Genomic DNA, 19721 nt, shown 5'->3' with positions numbered 1-19721 from the left:
GCCGAGGCCGTCTCCAGGACCAGGGTAGGCGGCCTCCACCAGCACTTCGTGTAGCACCTGCCACAGATCCTTCATTTGTGCCATTGTCGACAGTAGAGGCTCTTGGCACGCAGGTCGGCATTGACGTACGGAGTACCACGGAGAGCATCCAGCACGTGGTGCGCCTATTCTCACGAGCTATACCGACGACAGATGTGGAGGTATTTACATATATATTACGTCTTAAGTTTTTTTGGTCATTTATCTTCATGTTTATATGTACTTTTCTATATTTTTACATGAGCAGCATGGTTGATTGTGTCACGCAGGTTCCCACACCTACCACTCAGAGGCTCACTCAGGAGTTGGTAGAGGCGAGAGCGGAGATAGACCGCCTCCGAGCTGCATTACAGATGGCAGAGGCAGCTACTGCAGAGGCACAGCATCTGAGAGAGTCCGACATCCAGCAGGTAGGTTTCTCTTGCACGTTTAAGTTACAAATTTCTTTAAGTAATACCTAATGAGAGACTAATCAAATATTTAAATGCTTTACTTTTTTGCGTAGGCTCGGACCGAGGTAGAGAGCTCCAGAGCTGAGGCACAGCATCATCAGATTATGGAGCAGATTGCCCAGCACAGGGCAGAGCAGCTGATGCTGCATGTTCGAGAGTATCGTAGATCATCGGACGTGACAGTGCCTTACCTACCGTTATATCCACGGCCTGTCACACAGAGGTTTTTCGATGACCTCTCCCTCAGGATGCACCTCCCTTCCTACGTGATGCGTGCTGCTGTTTATGTATCGAGGACATTGATAGTACAGGAGGATATGCCCTAGGATGTGGACATATTTTCCACTTGTCTTGCATCACCCAGGAGCTCGTCCGGTTCTCAGCATGCCCATCCTGCCGTGCACGCGTCGACTTAGCGACGTACAGGGTATTGGGCATCGATGATCTTCACCCAGGCCTTGTACGAGTAGATGCCAGGACTGGCAGGCCTGTCGACTTTACATCAGCTATGGACTTGGGACTCGACGCCTTCGACGATAGAGCCCAGGAGCCTGAGGTGCCTCCTGAGATAGAGTGGAGCTCACATGAGTTCGACGCTTACCAGAGAGTCCTACATGAGAGCCAGGTGACAGCATTTGAGCGCGTGGGTGGTGCTGGCCCTAGTGGCACAGCGGGTGATGGTGCTAGCAGCAGTGCTGCTTCTCATGAGCAGCGTGTCCTTACAGCAGAGGAGCTTACACGAGCAGAGTGGCAGACACGCACCATTGCAGATTATAGATTTTGGGTTTACAGACAGAGGCGTCTTGCATTAGCACGACGTAGAGAGAGAGAGAGGGCCATAGCAGCTTTTGGGACTCGTGAGCTCCCGAGTATACCGGCACCAGCTCACGATCCTTCCTTTGAGGCAGACCTCCCCGCAGACATTCGACGACCCCTGCAGCCGGCACAGCCTCCTCGACGTGCACAGCAGCCTCGACGCGCACGTCGACCGGCAGTTAGAGATGACGATTTTGATTGGGTTGCTGTTGATAGTGACTAAACTCAGACTAGCTGGGTTAGCTCACTTACATTGTACTTAGATTTTTGGGCAGTGACTAACCTCAGGCTAGCTGGGGTAGCTCATTTTCATTCTGATGTACTTATTTGATGTTTATATCATTATGAGTTTTCTCATTATTGAGTATCATTACATTTTAGTTGATGTTCTTGATTTTATTATATTTCTTAACACTTTGGCTATCATATTGTTTGTTGAAAATCTCCATGCCATCGTACCCAAACATGCTCCGATGGGGACCAAACTTTGCAAGCATGTGGGGGTGGGCCCCCCCCACATGCTTGCAAAGTTTGGTCACAATCAGAGCATGTTTGGATTGGCAATTGGCGCCCAGTGCGGGTTTTTCAAGTCTCTTGGTGCTTAAGAGGCCATGGAAAATCCGGGCCTTCCCCATACCATCGTACCCAAACATGCTCCGATGGGGACCAAACTTTGCAAGCATGTGGGGGTGGGTCCCCCCCACATGCTTGCAAAGTTTGGTCCCCATCGGAGCATGTTTGGATTGGCAATTGGCGCCCAGTGCGGGTTTTTCAAGTCTCTTGGTGCTTAAGAGGCCATGGAAAATCCGGGCCTTCCCCATACCATCGTACCCAAACATGCTCCGATGGGGACCAAACTTTGCAAGCATGTGGGGGTGGGTCCCCCCCACATGCTTGCAAAGTTTGGTCCCCATATCGGAGCATTTTTGGATTGGCAATCGGCGCCCAGTGCGGGTTTTTCAAGTCTCTTGGTGCTTAAGAGGCCATGGAAAATCCGGGCCTTCCCCATACCATCGTACCCAAACATGCTCCGATGGGGACCAAACTTTGCAAGCATGTGGGGGTGGGTCCCCCCCACATGCTTGCAAAGTTTGGTCACAATCAGAGCATGTTTGGATTGGCAATCGGCGCCCAGTGCGGGTTTTTCAAGACTCTTGGTGCTTAAGAGGCCATGGAAAATCCGGGCCTTCCCCATACCATCGTACCCAAACATGCTCCGATGGGGACCAAACTTTGCAAGCATGTGGGGGGGGGTCCCCCCCACATGCTTGCAAAGTTTGGTCCCCATCGGAGCATGTTTGGATTGGCAATGGGCGCCCAGTGCGGGTTTTTCAAGTCTCTTGGTGCTTAAGAGGCCATGGAAAATCCGGGCCTTCCCCATACCATCGTACCTAAACATGCTCCGATGGGGACCAAACTTTGCAAGCATGTGGGGGTGGGTCCCCCCCACATGCTTGCAAAGTTTGGTCACAATCAGAGCATGTTTGGGTTGGCAATGGGCGCCCAGTGCGGGTTTTTCAAGACTCTTGGTGCTTAAGAGGCCATGGAAAATCCGGGCCTTTCCCATACCATCGTACCCAAACATGCTCCGATGGGGACCAAACTTTGCAAGCATGTGGGGGTGGGTCCCCCCCACATGCTTGCAAAGTTTGGTCCCCATCAGAGCATGTTTGGATTGGCAATCGGCGCCCAGTGCGGGTTTTTCAAGACTCTTGGTGCTTAAGAGGCCATGGAAAATCCGGGCCTTCCCCATACCATCGTACCCAAACATGCTCCGATGGGGACCAAACTTTGCAAGCATGTGGGGGTGGGTCCCCCCCACATGCTTGCAAAGTTTGGTCCCCATCGGAGCATGTTTGGATTGGCAATTGGCGCCCAGTGCGGGTTTTTCAAGTCTCTTGGTGCTTAAGAGGCCATGGAAAATCCGGGCCTTCCCCATACCATCGTACCCTAACATGCTCCGATGGGGACCAAACTATGCAAGCATATGGAAAATCCGGGCCTTCCCCATACCATCGTACCCAAACATTCTCCGATGGGGACCAAACTTTGCAAGCATGTGGGGGTGGGTCCCCCCCACATGCTTGCATAGTTTGGTCCCCATCGGAGCATGTTAGGGTACGATGGTATGGGGAAGGCCCGGATTTTCCATGGCCTCTTAAGCACCAAGAGTCTTGAAAAACCCGGGCCTTCCCCATACCATCGTACCCAAACATGCTCCGATGGGGACCCACCCCCACATGCTTGCAAAGTTTGGTCCACATCGGAGCATGTTAGGGTACGAGGGTATGGGGAAGGCCCGGATTTTCCATGGCCTCTTAAGCACCAAGAGTCTTGAAAAACCCGCACTGGGCGCCCATTGCCAACCCAAACATGCTTTGATTGTGACCAAACTTTGCAAGAATGTGGGGGGGACCCACCCCCACATGCTTGCAAAGTTTGGTCCCCATCGGAGCATGTTTGGGTACGATGGTATGGGGAAGGCCCGGATTTTCCATGGCCTCTTAAGCACCAAGAGACTTGAAAAACCCGCACTGGGCGCCCATTGGCAATCCAAACATGCTCTGATGGGGACCAAACTTTGCAAGCATGTGGGGGGGACCCACCCCCACATGCTTGCAAAGTTTGGTCCCCATCGGAGCATGTTTGGGTACGATGGTATGGGGAAGGCCCGGATTTTCCATGGCCTCTTAAGCACCAAGAGTCTTGAAAAACCCGCACTGGGCGCCGATTGCCAATCCAAACATGCTCTGATGGGGACCAAACTTTGCAAGCATGTGGGGGGGACCCACCCCCCACATGCTTGCAAAGTTTGGTCCCCATCGGAGCATGTTTGGGTACGATGGTATGGGGAAGGCCCGGATTTTCCATGGCCTCTTAAGCACCAAGAGACTTGAAAAACCCGCACTGGGCGCCCATTGCCAATCCAAACATGCTCTGATGGGGACCAAACTTTGCAAGCATGTGGGGGGGACCCACCCTCACATGCTTGCAAAGTTTGGTCTCCATCAAAGCATGTTTGGGTACGATGGTATGGGGAAGGCCCGGATTTTCCATGGCCTCTTAAGCACCAAGAGACTTGAAAAACCCGCACTGGGCGCCCATTGCCAATCCAAACATGCTCTGATTGTGACCAAACTTTGCAAGCATGTGGGGGGGACCCACCCCCACATGCTTGCAAAGTTTGGTCCCCATCGGAGCATGTTTGGGTACGATGGTATGGGGAAGGCCCGGATTTTCCATGGCCTCTTAAGCACCAAGAGTCTTGAAAAACCCGCACTGGGTGCCCATTGCCAATCCAAACATGCTCTGATTGTGACCAAACTTTGCAAGCATGTGGGGGGGACCCACCCCCACATGCTTGCAAAGTTTGGTCCCCATCGGAGCATGTTTGGGTACGATGGCATGGAGATTTTCAACAAACAATATGATAGCCAAAGTGTTAAAAAATATAATAAAATCAAGAACATCAACTAAAATGTAATGATACTCAATAATGAGAAAACTCATAATGATATAAACATCAAATAAGTACATCAGAATGAAAATGAGCTACCCCAGCTAGTCTGAGGTTAGTCACTGCCCAAAAATCTAAGTACAATGTAAGTGAGCTAACCCAGCTAGTCTGAGTTTAGTCACTATCAAGATAGAGATCTAGTCAGCAGCACCCTCTCTAGCTCTCAACTGCTCTAGAATGCTCTCATGGTCATCCACTCGAAGCCGAAAACGAGGGTGAGAACTGTGTTTTCGGCTCTGTACTCGAACAAGAGTGAGCCTGGTAGCAACCACTAGATGAGAGAACTGAAATGCCTCTAACTCCCACTTCCACTGCTGGAACTCAAGACTCCCCCGATGAAGTCGAATCTGCTGGTAGAACCGGCCTGCCACAATCATGCTATGGGCGTCATAAGAAAACCCATGATCATCCACTGTATCCTGGTCAAGCATGCACTTTGGCCTAGTGCAACTCATCAGATAGTAGTCTACTCCCTCGCTGTTTCCCTCACTGGCAATAACAGCAAATACATCACCCTCCTGTAGCAAATCTGTCAGGTCATCATAACTGACCATGAACGCAGGACCTGTGTGCTCATCAGACACCACTGGATGTGAAGGATGCTCGGGGGAGAGGAATGTCTGTATCCATGCATCTGCCCATCCTCTCGAGGCACAATGTGACCAATCGCCATCCATACATGCTCCACAGAAGCATGCAAACCGTCGTGTGTAAATCGTGGGGGCCGCCATGCACGTGCTCCTGATGGAATGTAAGCCCAAGGTGCCAGGTACTGTGTCACAATCATGGGAGGCTCTGCGGTCAATCGTGCCACCATCCACATGCCAAAAAAATCTCCTGACAATCCGAGCATCACGTCTGGGATACGATGATGCTGCACTCCCACACAAATGTTGGGAGCACCACTCGACTACGTGGCCCGCATCTCTGAACCGCTGAGCATCCTGTCGCAGCTGATGACGCCTCAAGGCACGTTTCACACACGCGCCTGCACCATCATGCTCACCCTTCCCGTGACCAGTCTCAAAGAATGACCAAATCACTGGGATACTAGACTGCACATGCCACCTATGAATCCATAAAAGATAGTCTTAGTTATTGTTTTCTTTAAGATGTTCTAGTGAATTTAGTTTAATTGAAAATGTAAGAAAGCCATAAGTACAACCTGTAGAGCCAATAGAATTGACGTGATGACTTGAACTGTGCGCCACAACCATCCGACCAAACCCATCGCTGGACATGTCTGATCCCACAATCTCCTAAAAAATCATCATGGAGACGAAAGCAGTGTTGCACAAAATGTGCATCATGTGAACGATCATCACTGATATAGAAATGATACTCTCGAATAATGACACGGGTCTCGGGGGTACTCGCTATCCCATCTACATGAGCCTCTGCATGTCGATAGCTAATGTGGACCAAAATAGCAACCTGGTGAGGGAAGCAATACATACGTTTAGGACACAAAAAATCACTTAAGTAATGAAGCTCAAACATAAAACAAATATTACAAAATATAACCATTACCTGCTCTGAGAAGTAATACTCAGATTGTATCTCCTGAAAAGGTGTGAAAGTGTAGTTCTCTGCAAAATCAATCACAGAGACGACCACACCAATAGGAAACTCTGCTAGGCATGCTCGGAACTGACGATCCTGCCACTTGGCACAATGACTGTGCCGTATGTAGGGGTAGATCTGCTCCCTAAATGTGGCTGTGAAGTGACAACGTGGTGTATGTTTGTCCACGAGCTGCAACTTCCTGGACTGTCCACCACTCTGGAGCTGGTGTGTCACATACTCATAACGTTGCCATGCCACTATCTCTTGGTCACTTGCATCAAGATCTACCATCTGTAGATGTGCAAGTGAACCACATGATGTGCAGTTGCTCTCCACACAAGGCATCCTATGGAACTGGGCATCCTCCGTGCGTGCACACAAAAGAGAGTGGATGAAATCACGTGGACTACGAGGCAACTCTCTATGCCCACTAAGAGAACGGAACACATCATAAAAAAGATTGAACTCAACATGGTAGCGACAACAACATGTGTCACGCTGACGTGAGTACCTCACAAACCAAGGCTTACACCCCTCAAATGACCTTTGCCCAATTTTAAGCTCTGGATACGAAGCCACAAACTGAGAATACAACTCAGTTTGGGACATTTCAAGAAAGCAAGCACCGTGCTCAATGAACACTCCTCTTGTCACTCTCTTACGCAAAGCTTTCTTGAAAACTGGCGATGCACGACAATTCTCCTCCCAAAAACTTTCTATCAAGGTTCTAGTGGTTTCATCTAGTAGGCGATCATGCCTAGCTACACGACCACTACTCGCCCACATAGCACCAACCTCATTGGCATCTAAACTTTGTCGCCTAATAGACCCAACTCTAAGTGCGTGTGGTGCTATGGAAAGGATGCGAGATGTGGCACTAACCTTACCCTTCATTTGGGAGCTACTTATGGCTGCCACAATAGCCCGTCGAGCAGCCAAAGCGTCCGCAGAGTTCCTCTTCTTGTTAACTATATAGGAATGACGAACACTTTGTAGCACCGCCATGCCAGCTCTCCTCTCTCTTCGACCTCCAATGTCGGAAAGCGCCCTGCAGTTGGCCATGTTGGGCAGATCAATCAAAGCATCAAGCACACATGCCTGTGATGAAGACGTGAGGTCTTTGAAATAGGATTGGAAGATTGCATGGGCACGACGATGTGCCCCTGACTTTGATAGTTCTTTCCTATCCACACGAAGGGCGCCCAAAGGAGGGGGGGTGGGTTCTTGTAGAAGAGAGGACTCAAGAAGGGCGGGTTCATGTGGATTATCTAAACTAAGGGGTAGTGGGGGGGAAGAGGGCGAAGGGAGAGGAAGTGGAAGAGGAGGAGCAAGGCTTGGATCATCGCCAACGGAAGGTGTTGCTCGTTGACGTGCTCTCCACTCTCTCTTTCTCTCACGAGCTACCCTTCTCCTCTCCTCCTCTTGAACTTGGTGGATGGGGGGGAGTCTAGTCCTATCACGTTTCCGACTCCTACGACTTTGAGAACCCATTCTCAAGGAAGCTAAGAGAGAAAATATTATAAGGGCTCAATGATGGGATAGTACTACAGATAAGTGTGGGATAGTACTAGAGATGTGTGATTATATAGGAAAAATAGGTTATCCACTTCAAATCTCACTGGATTTCCTATCTAAGATTGATTGGATAACTAAGATAAACATAAAGATATTTAAAGATAAACTATTATCCACTTAAAAATTAATATTATTTATAATATTTATAAACAAGTCTAAATATTTATTATTTCCAGATATATAAATATATCTTTAAAGAAATCTTTTATTTTATAATTATATAACTGCTTTTTTTAAATAAAGTATTTTTTTCATATTTTATTCAAAGGTTTATTCTACATAAAAAATTTTCAAGAAATATAAAAATAAAAAATTTATTTTTTTTAAAATTAATAATATGATCTTTAATAATATTTTTATTGATCTAATCCCAAAATATAATCCTTTTAAATTAGTGATTTAAAATCTTTTATTTAATAAGTTACATATATTTTATTATTTAAATTTCTATATTCTATTTCTCTAAATTACTAAATTAACTTTTCCAAAAATATGTTTTTGAAAAAAGAGGGGAGGTGGGAAGGAGATGCCACGTGTCACAAGCGTGCATGACACGTGGCATTCTCTTGACATGTGGCACTATTATGGTTGATGTGGCAATTCCATGATGTGGCATGCCATGTCACCATGTGCGAGGTGGCATGCAAAGGTGGCAAGATGATGTGGCATTAATGATGACTAGGATGATGAGGTGGGGAGTCAACTAGGTTGACCATGTTGACATGGAGGGTGGAGGTGGCAAGCTGAGGTGGCAAGCTGCTTATGTGGATCCTCTCGATGCTCACGTGGACATAAAGTGGCATGCATGTATAAGGTTTGGGCCTACCCAAGCCTCACACATGGAATGAAACCTAAGCTGTGAAGTTTACCAAGCCTAGATTTCCAAACCTAACTAGGATTGGTTTTAGACTTGAAAAGGGGAGAGTGGACACAATATGGGAATTTTCACTTGGGAGGATTGAAAATGGACCTTCCCATACTCAAATCAAGCCAAATTTTTTTTGATAAATTCATGGCAACAAGAGTATTGATCCCATGAGTTTTTAGATTGAAAGATTCAATATTTAATTTTCTAGAATTAAATTACTATTGATTTAATGGGCCTCTGACAGTCATAATAAATTTTCCAAAGTAAATCTACAAAAATCAAACCGTTAGATTTGTAATTTTATCTTATACCCACATTATACTAATCTTTCCCAATCTAATCATCACTAGATCCATACAATTTGAGCATTTTAAATGGTAGATGTGGTGGGAGGATAAAATAGTATGTTTTTTAACAATTCTAATATCTTTTAAATAATATAGAAAATAGTAGAACACATCAAAAATTACTCGATAAATCAAGTTAAGCTCTATGTTATTTTTATTTGTGATATGCAAAGTGGGAACATCGTATGAGTAATAATGTAAAAGTTATAGGCAATTTACTCACATTCACTATACCTGTCTAAACCTAGGACAGGGCCTGTATACAAACTTGGTTCCCAAAGAAAAGGGGAATTGCAATTATTGGATATTCGATCAGATTATAGTTTTAGGTGCCCAACTTTGCATATGATGTTTCATTAGAAGACCTTGAAGTGAAACTCCTTGGCTAACTATGAGAGATTGGCTATTCTTCTTGAAAAAATGCCTGTTTTTCAGCTAAAGCCAAGGGCGCCCACGACATGAAACTAGATAACCTCATCTTGCAACCACCCACAAACTCCCATCTAACTTCAATGTGTTGCATATAGGGTTTGTTCTACTTTTATTTCAAAGCACCAAATTATAGGAGTTTCTCTTTACTCTACAGCCTTAGAATGGCCCTAGGACCATTCTTTTATCTTGTTCTTGGACTATTAAAATAACAGTGTGGCACATGGGGCTCCTAATTCCATAGTATATATCATATATTTCCTAACAAGTTTGCACAATCTTTTAATATTTTTTCACACAAAAAGCACACAAAATGAAAAACACGACCAACCTGGGAGTGGGATTTTTTCCAATTTATCTAATATGGTGTTTTGTGTGCTCTCTTCTCTCTAGGATTTGTGTGAGTGTCAGTGTGCTTGCAAGAGCTCAAGCTCTCTTCTCCCCTGCATCTTTTCAGGAACTTGTGCCAACACCACCTTATTTTGATTAGCATGTACTCATATATTCCTACCACATTTGGTTGATCATTAAGGAGATAAGGCATCCACCACTTGGGTTGGGGACTCCTATTGGGGACTCCTATATGTGACCTGTGAGACGATTAGGTAGTCCTTGGGATTAATAAAGTGCCAACCTCCTCTATAAAGAGAATGCGGAGAAGAGGGAGAGCTTGAGTTCCTTGTAAGAAAACACACACACACACACACACACACACACACACACGAGAGAGAGAGAGAGAGAGAGAGAGAGAGAGAGAGAGAGAGAGAGAGAGAAAGTCACAAGAGAGAGATGGATAGCTGAATTTTCATCTATCTTCTTCTCTTCTCTACAACCATATAACGAAAAAGATAAGAGTATATACTATAAGGGAAAGTACTCTCCTATATAGTAACATACAATAGTTAGCTCATAGTGTGAATGCGGCTGTATGAGCTATCACTATAACTATGCCATAATAGTCAGCCCATAGTGTGAACTCTTCGGCTATATGAGCTATCACTATAACTATGCCATAACTCTAGTACTTCAAAGTGGTTGTCACACAGCCTGTCATCCCCACTGGCGGCATATCAACCATAATGTCACCAACCATGTTAGTGGCATAAGTGCGGAAGCTATCGCCCAGGTGGCTCATCAATGTCTACAATACTAGTTGAGCTCGATATATCAACACTCCCCCTCAAGCCTAACTCCACACACTGAACTCCAAGTAAGATCCTAAACCTATGAAGATTCTGTGTGCCCAATTCCTTCGTGAAGATGTTAGCCACCTGATTCTCTCTACTGCTAGAACCTTATCTCTCACAAAGTGATGATGCACCTTAATGTGCTTCATTCTAACATGGTCTATTGGGCTACTGGCCAATTATATGCTACTCATGTTGTCACAATACATGATAAATTCCTTATCCACGGGGTCACTGATATCAACAAGTAGCTTCTAAACCCAAGTTACCTCACAAGCTACTGTAGCAACACCCCTGTATTCTACCTCTATACTCGACAAAGCAAATGCCGGCTACTGCTTACTACTTTAACTCATAGTAGCACTTCTAAATGAAAACATAAAGCCACTGTGGTGGTAAACCTCCTGTCTGGTGACACTACCAGTCCAATGCATCTGTGAACCCATGTAATTGCATCTTTGTACCAGTCCAATGCATCTGTGAACCCATGTAATTGCATCTTTGTACTAGCCCAATGCATCTGTGAACCCATGTAGCTGCATCTTTGTACTAGTCCAGTGCATTTGTGAACCCATGTAGGTGTATCTTTGTTGAGCTTGAGGAGGAGTGTTAAGATATTGATCTCAACTAGTGCTACAAACAGAAATTGATGACCCACTTGGGTGATAGCTTCCGCACTTATGCCACTGGCATGGATGGTGAGATTATTATCAATATGCCGCTAGTGGATGACAGGCTATGTGAAAGCCACTTTGGAGTACTAGAGTTATGGTGTAGTTATAGCGCCAACTCATATAGTCGAGTTCACACTATAGACCAACCATTTTGTATAATGTTGTAGGAGAGTACTTTCCCTTTATGTATGTACTCTTATCTTTTAGATAAATGGTTGTAGAGAAGAGAAGAAAATAGAAGAAAATTCAGCCATCCATCTCTATCTTGTGTCTTGCACTCTCTTGTCGTGTGTGTGTATTTGCTTGCAAAGAAGCTCTCTGCCCCACATTCTCTTTAAAGGCAACCTAGTACTTATGTACGAGGGCAGAAAAAACTAAAATATTGAGGGTTAGGGCCATTCAAATTTACAAAACTCACCCCCCAAGGTGCAGCTTGCATTGAGATAATTGATGGCATTGAGATGCAAGACTACATGAATGGTGGTAACAAACTTAAGTACTTTGGGATCTTAACCTAAGACATGTTGGAATAGGCACACAAAGAAACAGGAAAAAGCGAGACACGAAAGGCTCAAAAAAGAAGCACAAGATGAGGACCCAAGATAAGGCCAAACAGAGTAAACAGACACTCAACATAAACATGGCAACTCTAACCCTAATCAATGCAGAGGACATTAAGATAGAGCCTACATGGCTCAAAGTAGGACTCTCTACGGGAGGGACCTCTACTAATCTCCTCACAATGATTGAATCAGGGGGGGCAAGTCATAACTTTCTCTCGTATGAGATCTAGGTAGAGTTAAACAAACCAAGGTTGGAACCCACACCATCTAGAGTTAAGAGTGTGCATAGAGGAACTATAGGAGCCTTGAGATGTTTGAAAGTTAATGTTCCCACCACAAATAATCCTTGGCCATGTAAGGTTTTTGTGATGCATGTAGGTGCTTTAGAAGAGGAAATGTTTCTAAGACAAAGCTAGATCTCTATTGTAAATTGTGAAGTCAATTGGGAGCAAAGGACTGCTCGCCTATAATCATGGCATTACAGATACACATTGCCACAATGGAGCATCGAAGAAACCACCCCTAATCTTAGAATTGAGCAACCACAGTTATCTACAGCACTTGCTACACCATAAGTATTTAAGGAAGAGGCAATAACTAGGACTAATAGCTTGGTCTAGATCTCCCTCCATAGCAAAAGAAGTCTCATAACCAGCAACCTCATGTCCATCGCTATTGGATTCCAAAAAGGCTATTGAAATCACAAGGTACTATGAGGGGAGCACAAAAATATGGGTACCCAAGTCATGAAATCTTGTGGAAAGGCATTCTATCTATAAACCTCATCAAAAATCACCTGTCACTTCAATCGCTCCAGCCACAAAAAGTGGTAAAACAGAAATGGAAGGCCAAAAATGGATCCTACCCAAGAATACCACTCTACCACAAAAAGTGACAAAATAGGTATGGGTACCCACAAGATAAGTTCTTAGTTCAGACTAGACCTCACTAAATCAATCTGCAAGATCATGGTCCTTGTTTCTACTTATTTACTTGTTTAATGTTGTTTCCAAAAGATATTATGACTGTGGGTTTGCTAGTTCCTTTGTAATGTTTTAAAAAGTGCACCCCGTTGGGTGTTTTTACTTCCATGGTAATGTTTTTTCTATTCTTTTCACATGCTGACTCTTCTCCTCATCCCACCCTCATATCAATGTTTATTATCTATGTACACTTCCCTACACCAAACCCGAACTGCCATGATTTTGAAGTCTACAGAATCACGACATCCATTTCACGTGATTGCAAAATCACGGCCATAAGATAATGTACAAACTAACAATTACCCATACCCTTACCACATTCAAGTTGCCAATGCCAAATTCTAATGGTAAATTACACCCCTTGCAAACCATGATTATGCAGTCTCTATGGAATCATGGTACGTGCCTAACACGTCATCGATCCGGTGACCTATCAGCAATCATGCCTAACAAATCGTGCCGTGAATTCAACGTCATTAATCACGGTGATGACATGTCACTAGTCAAGACACACAAAAAAATCAACAACGTAAAAAGAATCACAACTTATTTCCACGTTAGTACCAATCCTGATGTTAATGCCACATCAGAAATCACGAATGAAGAATCACGCCAGGATTGCCACATCATGTCTACATAATCATGTGACAACAGATGTTTGCATAATCACGAAGAGTAGTGCTTCCAACCAATTATTCAATCTTCCTAATCACACATTCTCTAATGTTTGCACCTATCCTCCATTAAAAAAATGAAAATTGACACATCGTGATTCTGCAGTTTGCAAAATTTGCAGAATCACGATTGTGAATCTAGAGAACTATTTTTTTACTCTCAAGGCTATCATCATTGCCATACTAACCTCTCATTCTAATCACTAACATCTAACAAGGGATCATGTGATACTACTACCAACTAGTCGACTGATTCAAGTTATCTTTTTTGGTAGGCAAAGATCAAACTGCATATCCCTTGTATGAGGACCTAGGCTCTCCAACTTTATCGGCGGGGGGAGATGACAGGACCCCGAAGAGGAAGTGTAAGGGGAAAACTAAACAAAAGGGGAGCTTCCTTGGACCGCCGTTGATGGGGACACATGCGAAGAAACCATCATCCCCCACATAGAGACTATGCACAATAAGAAGGGTTACTTCTAATACCACTCTCCCAGCTGCATGCAAGATTCAGAGTTTAAGGCCATGCTAGAGAAAATGAGAGTGGGAAACTTGGCATTGGGTAGTCCAGTGCGGACACCTCTATGTTGAATTCTTGGCCTCCTATCAACAAGGCACAAAACGTAAAATGGTTACAGGGATAAACGGTACAAAGAAGTCGGTGTTGATCATGCAAGATTCAGAGTTTAAGGCCATGCTAGAGAAAATGAGAGTGGGAAACTTGGCATTGGGTAGTCCAGTGCGGACACCTCTATGTTGAATTCTTGGCCTCCTATCAACAAGGCACAAAACGTAAAATGGTTACAGGGATAAACGGTACAAAGAAGTCGGTGTTGATCACCCCCAAGAAGTTAATCCGTGAGGCCCTCAACCTACCAGCTGGGCCAAACCCTTCCCATTTCTCCAAAAAGCTAGATTTCTTTAACATTTACCGACCTCTCATGTCAACAATGGAACAAAGTTTACAATGCTCAAGGATCGTGAGTTAGAGAAAGACTACTGGGTACATCTATGATCATGCAAGTAAAACTTGCAAAAGACTAGAACACCATATTAGTGAATTTGGGAATTTTCCAATTCCCATTTTTGAATACTTAAAAAAGGGGATATGGATAACATGTTTCTAAGTTTCTCAAAACCCTATCATATGACCTATCGTTGGAAAGCGCTTGAAAAATGGAATCTAAAGAGCTATAAAGCGCTCATTTTGGATTAGTGGTGTTCAAGTTATGGTTAATCCAAACTTTTGACCACGTGTCCCAAACTTGTGAGAAATTCCCATATTCCCCAATATGGAATTCTAGTACAACCGCATAGATATGAACAAAGTTTATCGCTTGCACCATGGGGAGCAAGATGATCGGGTGACTATGCTTCACAAAGATTTCACTCATTACCTATAAAAACACGACAAAAAGGTGGTCAATCCCTATCTCCTTACCCAAATCCTAAACCATGCTCTACGGGAGTTTTGATGCCCGATGCCTTGCCAGAAGAACTTGAGTTAGCCACCAAAACACCAAAAATTTTACAAGAATTAGCAGAAGGCTCCACCGTCCTAGTGGCAGACACACAAGCCATTTGATGGCGCAAATAGGTGTCAGCTCTCTCGAGTAACCCCCCAAGAAAAGAGTAAATAGCACACCTCAGAGGCCACTCTCTATTTGCTTAACGTCATCAGCTCATGCAGAGGCCTAAGAAAGCACACCCATAGCACCAACCTCAAGCCCTCCATAACCAACTTCTTTGGTCCCTCAAGAACCTAACATCCTTGAAGTACATGAGGTGGCAAGGCCAAACAAGCTATCCCAAGAGCCCCTCATCGTCGATGAAGCCCAAAGCAAAGCCCCAAGCCTCTCTATACCTCACCACTAGATACCGTTTATGCCCCCAAGGGAGTTGACCGAACATTCTCCTCTGTTGCAGTTGACCAGATACCAACATTGAATTTTTCTAAAACATTCTGCAAAAATGATATGCACCCTCGACAAAGTATAAGGTATCTATTTGGAGCATACATAATGGATTGGTGTAGAGAACATGGTTGGAGGCAACGCTTCAAGAGTAATCCAATACCACAGCATTGCTCTCTTAGATGTGTTTTGTATTGAACAAATCTCCTTCTCAAGTGGAATTGGTGTAGAGAACATGGTTGGAGGCAACGCTTCAAGAGTAATCCATTGAAATCCAATACCACAGTCAGCATTGCTCTCTTAGATGTGTTTTGTATTGAACAAATCTCCTTCTCAAGTGGAATTGACTCCTCCACAACTTCAATGGCAATTTCATTCGTGCTAGTATCCGCAATGCTTGATGTTATAGTTATTTCATACGATCATAAGAGGCTCCTATGCAAAATAACTCTAATGATAACATTTTTAAGCATGATATGGCCTAGACAATGGTGTACCCATATGCATAGCAAACAAATATGTTCTTTTTTAAGCAAATATTTTCTCAAGGAAATATATATCTACTTAAAAGTAATAAAGCTCCTAGATAGAACTTTTGATATATTTGCTGCCGTAGCAGAATGGCTTCAATTCTACTGCATTAGAACTTTGCAACGACTTGGTAGCATCCAGTTCATCATGCAAATCTCAATAAACTAAAAGGATACACAAAACTTAACTACAAGTAAACAGTTCTCAAACAAAAAGACGTGGTAGCCAATTTAATTCCTCTAACTTGCACAAAATTTAAAATATGATAACCTTGCTCTAGGGGCATTCTTTCCATGCACAATAGCATTAGGAATGGCCCTAGGGCCATTCCTACATGACCCCAAGGCCATCCTTGCATGCTATAATGGCCTGATTGGCCATGTAAGAGTGGCCTTGGGCATCAAAAAATGACCCTAGGGCCATTCTTCTCATGCTTTAATGTTCCTCAAGGTCATTTTGGAATGGCTCTAGGTCATCTAAGAATAGCCCATAGAGCAGTGCTCACATAAACAAGAAGAGAAAGAGTGGCCCAAGGGCCATTCTTTTCGTGCACAACCATTCCAAGAATAGACCATTATTCTCTTGCACACAAGGGCTATTCTATGATGCCCCAAGGCCATTCCAACATGACCTCTAGGGCCATTCTTCTAATGCACAAATAGGAATAGGAATGGCACTAGGGAGATTCTGGCATGCTCTAATGCAAGCCCATGTTAGAGTGACCTTGGGCATCTAAGAATGGCCCTAGGTTCTTTCTTTACATGCACAACAATTGCAATGATGGTCCTAGGGCCATTCTTACATGACCTAATGACCTGAAGGTCATGTTGAAATGGCCCTAGCGCATCTAATAATAGTCTTGGAGTCATTCTCACATGAACAAGAGGAGAAAGAATGGCCCTAGGCCATTCTTGCTTCACTCCAAGGCCACGTTGGTGTTGTCACGAGGCATCGAAGAATGGCCCTTAACCATTCTTAGTTAGCCTCAAGGCCATGTTGGAGTGGCTTGGGGCATTCAAGAATGGCCTAGGGCCATTCTTTCCATGCATGACATTTACAAGAATAGACTATGTACAACAATCACGACATTTACACTAAAACTATGAAAGAGATTAACTTGGAAAAATAATTAAACATGACAATGTAAACAATTAATATTTTTATCGTCAATCGTCAAGAATGTACATAGAATCAAAGAAAGCTATAATTAGCTTACAACTCTTCACCAGCATGAATATTGCATAAGGTTTCCACACATATGTAGCCATACTCTGTTGAATTGACATTCTTATCAAGGGGGTAATTCTAGGTGAAGAGTAAAACATACATTTGGTCTCATGTTTGTGCCTTGATAACTGCTTATGTATCCTACTACATTTCCATACTCCACATCACCACCAACGATGTACACCTTATCCTCTAGACTATCTACCTTGGGATTTTCTTCAAATGAGTACTTCAAAGCTCTTGGATTCAACTTGCACAACTCCTTCCAATCATGGAGATAGTACTTGTCTCCACCATAATGAAGAATAGTCACACCTCTTGGAAGAGAAGAGGATAAAAAAGTCCAAGACTTGCTTCTCGTATGGTTGAAGAATGGACCATAAAGGTGACATTATTAATTTCAAACTTTTCATCAATTGGAATAGGAAAAATGGATGTTCCAAGAGGATCATGCTCTCTCACATATCGCGCAACACATGGTATATAGGGAGGTATGCTTGATTTTCTGGGTATGTACCAAGCACAAGCAATATAAGTGAAATTAGAAACCCATGCTATAACTATTCTATAGGCTAGCTTGTGCATTGTACATGGTTGTATGTAGATACGAGTTTACTTTGCACCATTAGTAGACACAAGGGATACTAGATAGACACTTGTTGTACATTCTAATATCCAACAAGGTACAAGGAGGGGAGTATATGCCAATCTTCATCGAACACAAAAAAGCTAAAGCCAATATAAAATGGTAACAAAGGTATAAATTGGATCTATGGCATTAAAGAAGAGAATATCTCTCTTCTCATCAATATACGGAGCATAAATTTTCCTTGAGGAGAATGTCTCCGACATTACTTGAGGAGAATGTCTCCGACATTACTTGTTGTGAAATGCCATTCAATGCTTTTACTATGATACTACAAAATAAAGTAACAAAGAGAGATGTGGTTTCCCGGCTGGTGTCTCATAAAAAAGATAAAAAAAGTTAAAGGTACAATAGGTGGCCACAACTTTAGAGACTGGGGGCTCCACTCTAACCATTTCTAACCCAAAAGATCTAGTTAAGAAAGAAAAAAGGGTGAAGGATTCCCATTTAGGAGGGATGGAGCAGTATGCACAATATTTTCCTCTGGGTTTATATACTGAGTACGAAATCCCTATGGTTGGTAGCACCCAACCACACTATATGTCATCCCATGGACATTATCAAAGCAGAGGAAATTTGTGGATGGTTTGTTGGAAAGGCATAAACAATTCTTGTTTATGTGCGTACCTAATGCCTGTCAAGCTGATTTTTGAAGGGATACACGAGATACTAGCCAAGGAAGATCTAAGGGCAGGGGATATTTAAAAATATGCATATTGGATCATAGATGGCTAGCATTCTATCTATGCTGCAAAGGCAATTGTATTAGAGGATAATCTTGATCCAAGCTTACTCTACTTGAAAGATGTTTATAGGTATCGAAAGGCTCGGAGTGTTGTGAATGCACCTCCAACAGTGATGGTGGCCATCTCCAAGATGGCAAATATAGAGGCACATGCATTATTCACAAAAAGCAGCCCTATAGTGACATATTAAAGCACTTGAGAAGCCAGTAGTATGAGCATTATAAAAAGCCTTCAAGACCAGCAGTTGGAGTCCCAAAGGGACACCCTTCTCGTGTAAATTGGGATGTAAGTCATTGTATCTTATGTTTTTAAATCTTATTTGATAGCTTTTTTGATGTACCAGAATTGAAACTATCTTGTTGTTTATGTTCTGTTTGTTTTTTTGTGATGACAGAATTTCTCTTCAAGTGCCGAATCATCAAAGGGTGCCTACTTTGCACAGAAGTAGGCACACATGATTACATGCCCCGATGACATCTTCTATACTTGGCTAAAAATTATAGAAGATGTCGAGAATGGCAAACTTGGGGGAAAGAAGCCTAATCCATCTCATTTCATATGCTTATGCGGTTTAGAAGAGGACGTGATCAAGCTTATTCAAACATAGCTTTTGAAAGGGAAAATCTTGCTCTCAAAGGGGGTTGCAGACAAGGAAAAGATTGACATGGTTGATAGAGTGATGCTATTGAAGCAGGATAAGGTTTTGCAAGAACATCTATTCCTTCAATTCAACAATGTTAATGATTCAAAGAAATGCAAGGACTAGGAGCTGGCTTCAACTTATCACATTAATGATAGTGTCTACCATGTGCTTCATCGAAAGTGTGAGCCATGGATAAAGGCAAGATTGCAGGTTGGTAAGATGAACTTGGAGTTTCCATCATCAGATGCAAAGGGTTACATACAATGGATTGTTGCTATCAATAGGGAAGAGCAGGTTGTGACTGATCTTCCATGGCGTATTCCCA

At 43.5% G+C, this 19721-nt stretch overlaps 1 protein-coding gene across 1 annotated transcript; it reads left to right on the top strand.

Moving 5' to 3' along the window:
* The first annotated feature begins 287 nt into the window (after window positions 1-287).
* LOC147610722 (uncharacterized) lies at window positions 288-19201 on the top strand. Its single transcript, XM_086785091.1, has 4 exons — window positions 288-449; window positions 545-714; window positions 18823-18886; window positions 19148-19201. The coding sequence occupies exons 1-4, from the start codon at window positions 288-290 to the stop codon at window positions 19199-19201; spliced, it is 450 nt and encodes a 149-aa protein (XP_086641217.1).
* The last annotated feature ends 520 nt before the right edge of the window (window positions 19202-19721 follow it).

Source organism: Cibotium barometz, chromosome 48 (assembly GCF_041138505.1).
Source record: "Cibotium barometz isolate CiBa-2024 chromosome 48, ASM4113850v1, whole genome shotgun sequence".
Taxonomy (NCBI): Eukaryota; Viridiplantae; Streptophyta; class Polypodiopsida; order Cyatheales; family Cibotiaceae; genus Cibotium; species Cibotium barometz.
This window is presented reverse-complemented; position numbering and strand designations above follow the sequence as displayed.

What these genes read in the sequence shown, in the direction of transcription:
- LOC147610722 (XM_086785091.1), top strand. Translation starts at nt 288, where the DNA reads ATGGTTGATTGTGTCACGCAGGTTCCCACACCTACCACTCAGAGGCTC. An exon ending in CCACGGCCTGTCACACAGAG is followed by an intron (nt 715 to 18,822) that starts GTTTTTCGATGA and finishes AGATGTTTATAG; the next exon opens with GTATCGAAAGGCTCGGAGTG. An exon ending in TGGTGGCCATCTCCAAGATG is followed by an intron (nt 18,887 to 19,147) that starts GCAAATATAGAG and finishes TTGTGATGACAG; the next exon opens with AATTTCTCTTCAAGTGCCGA.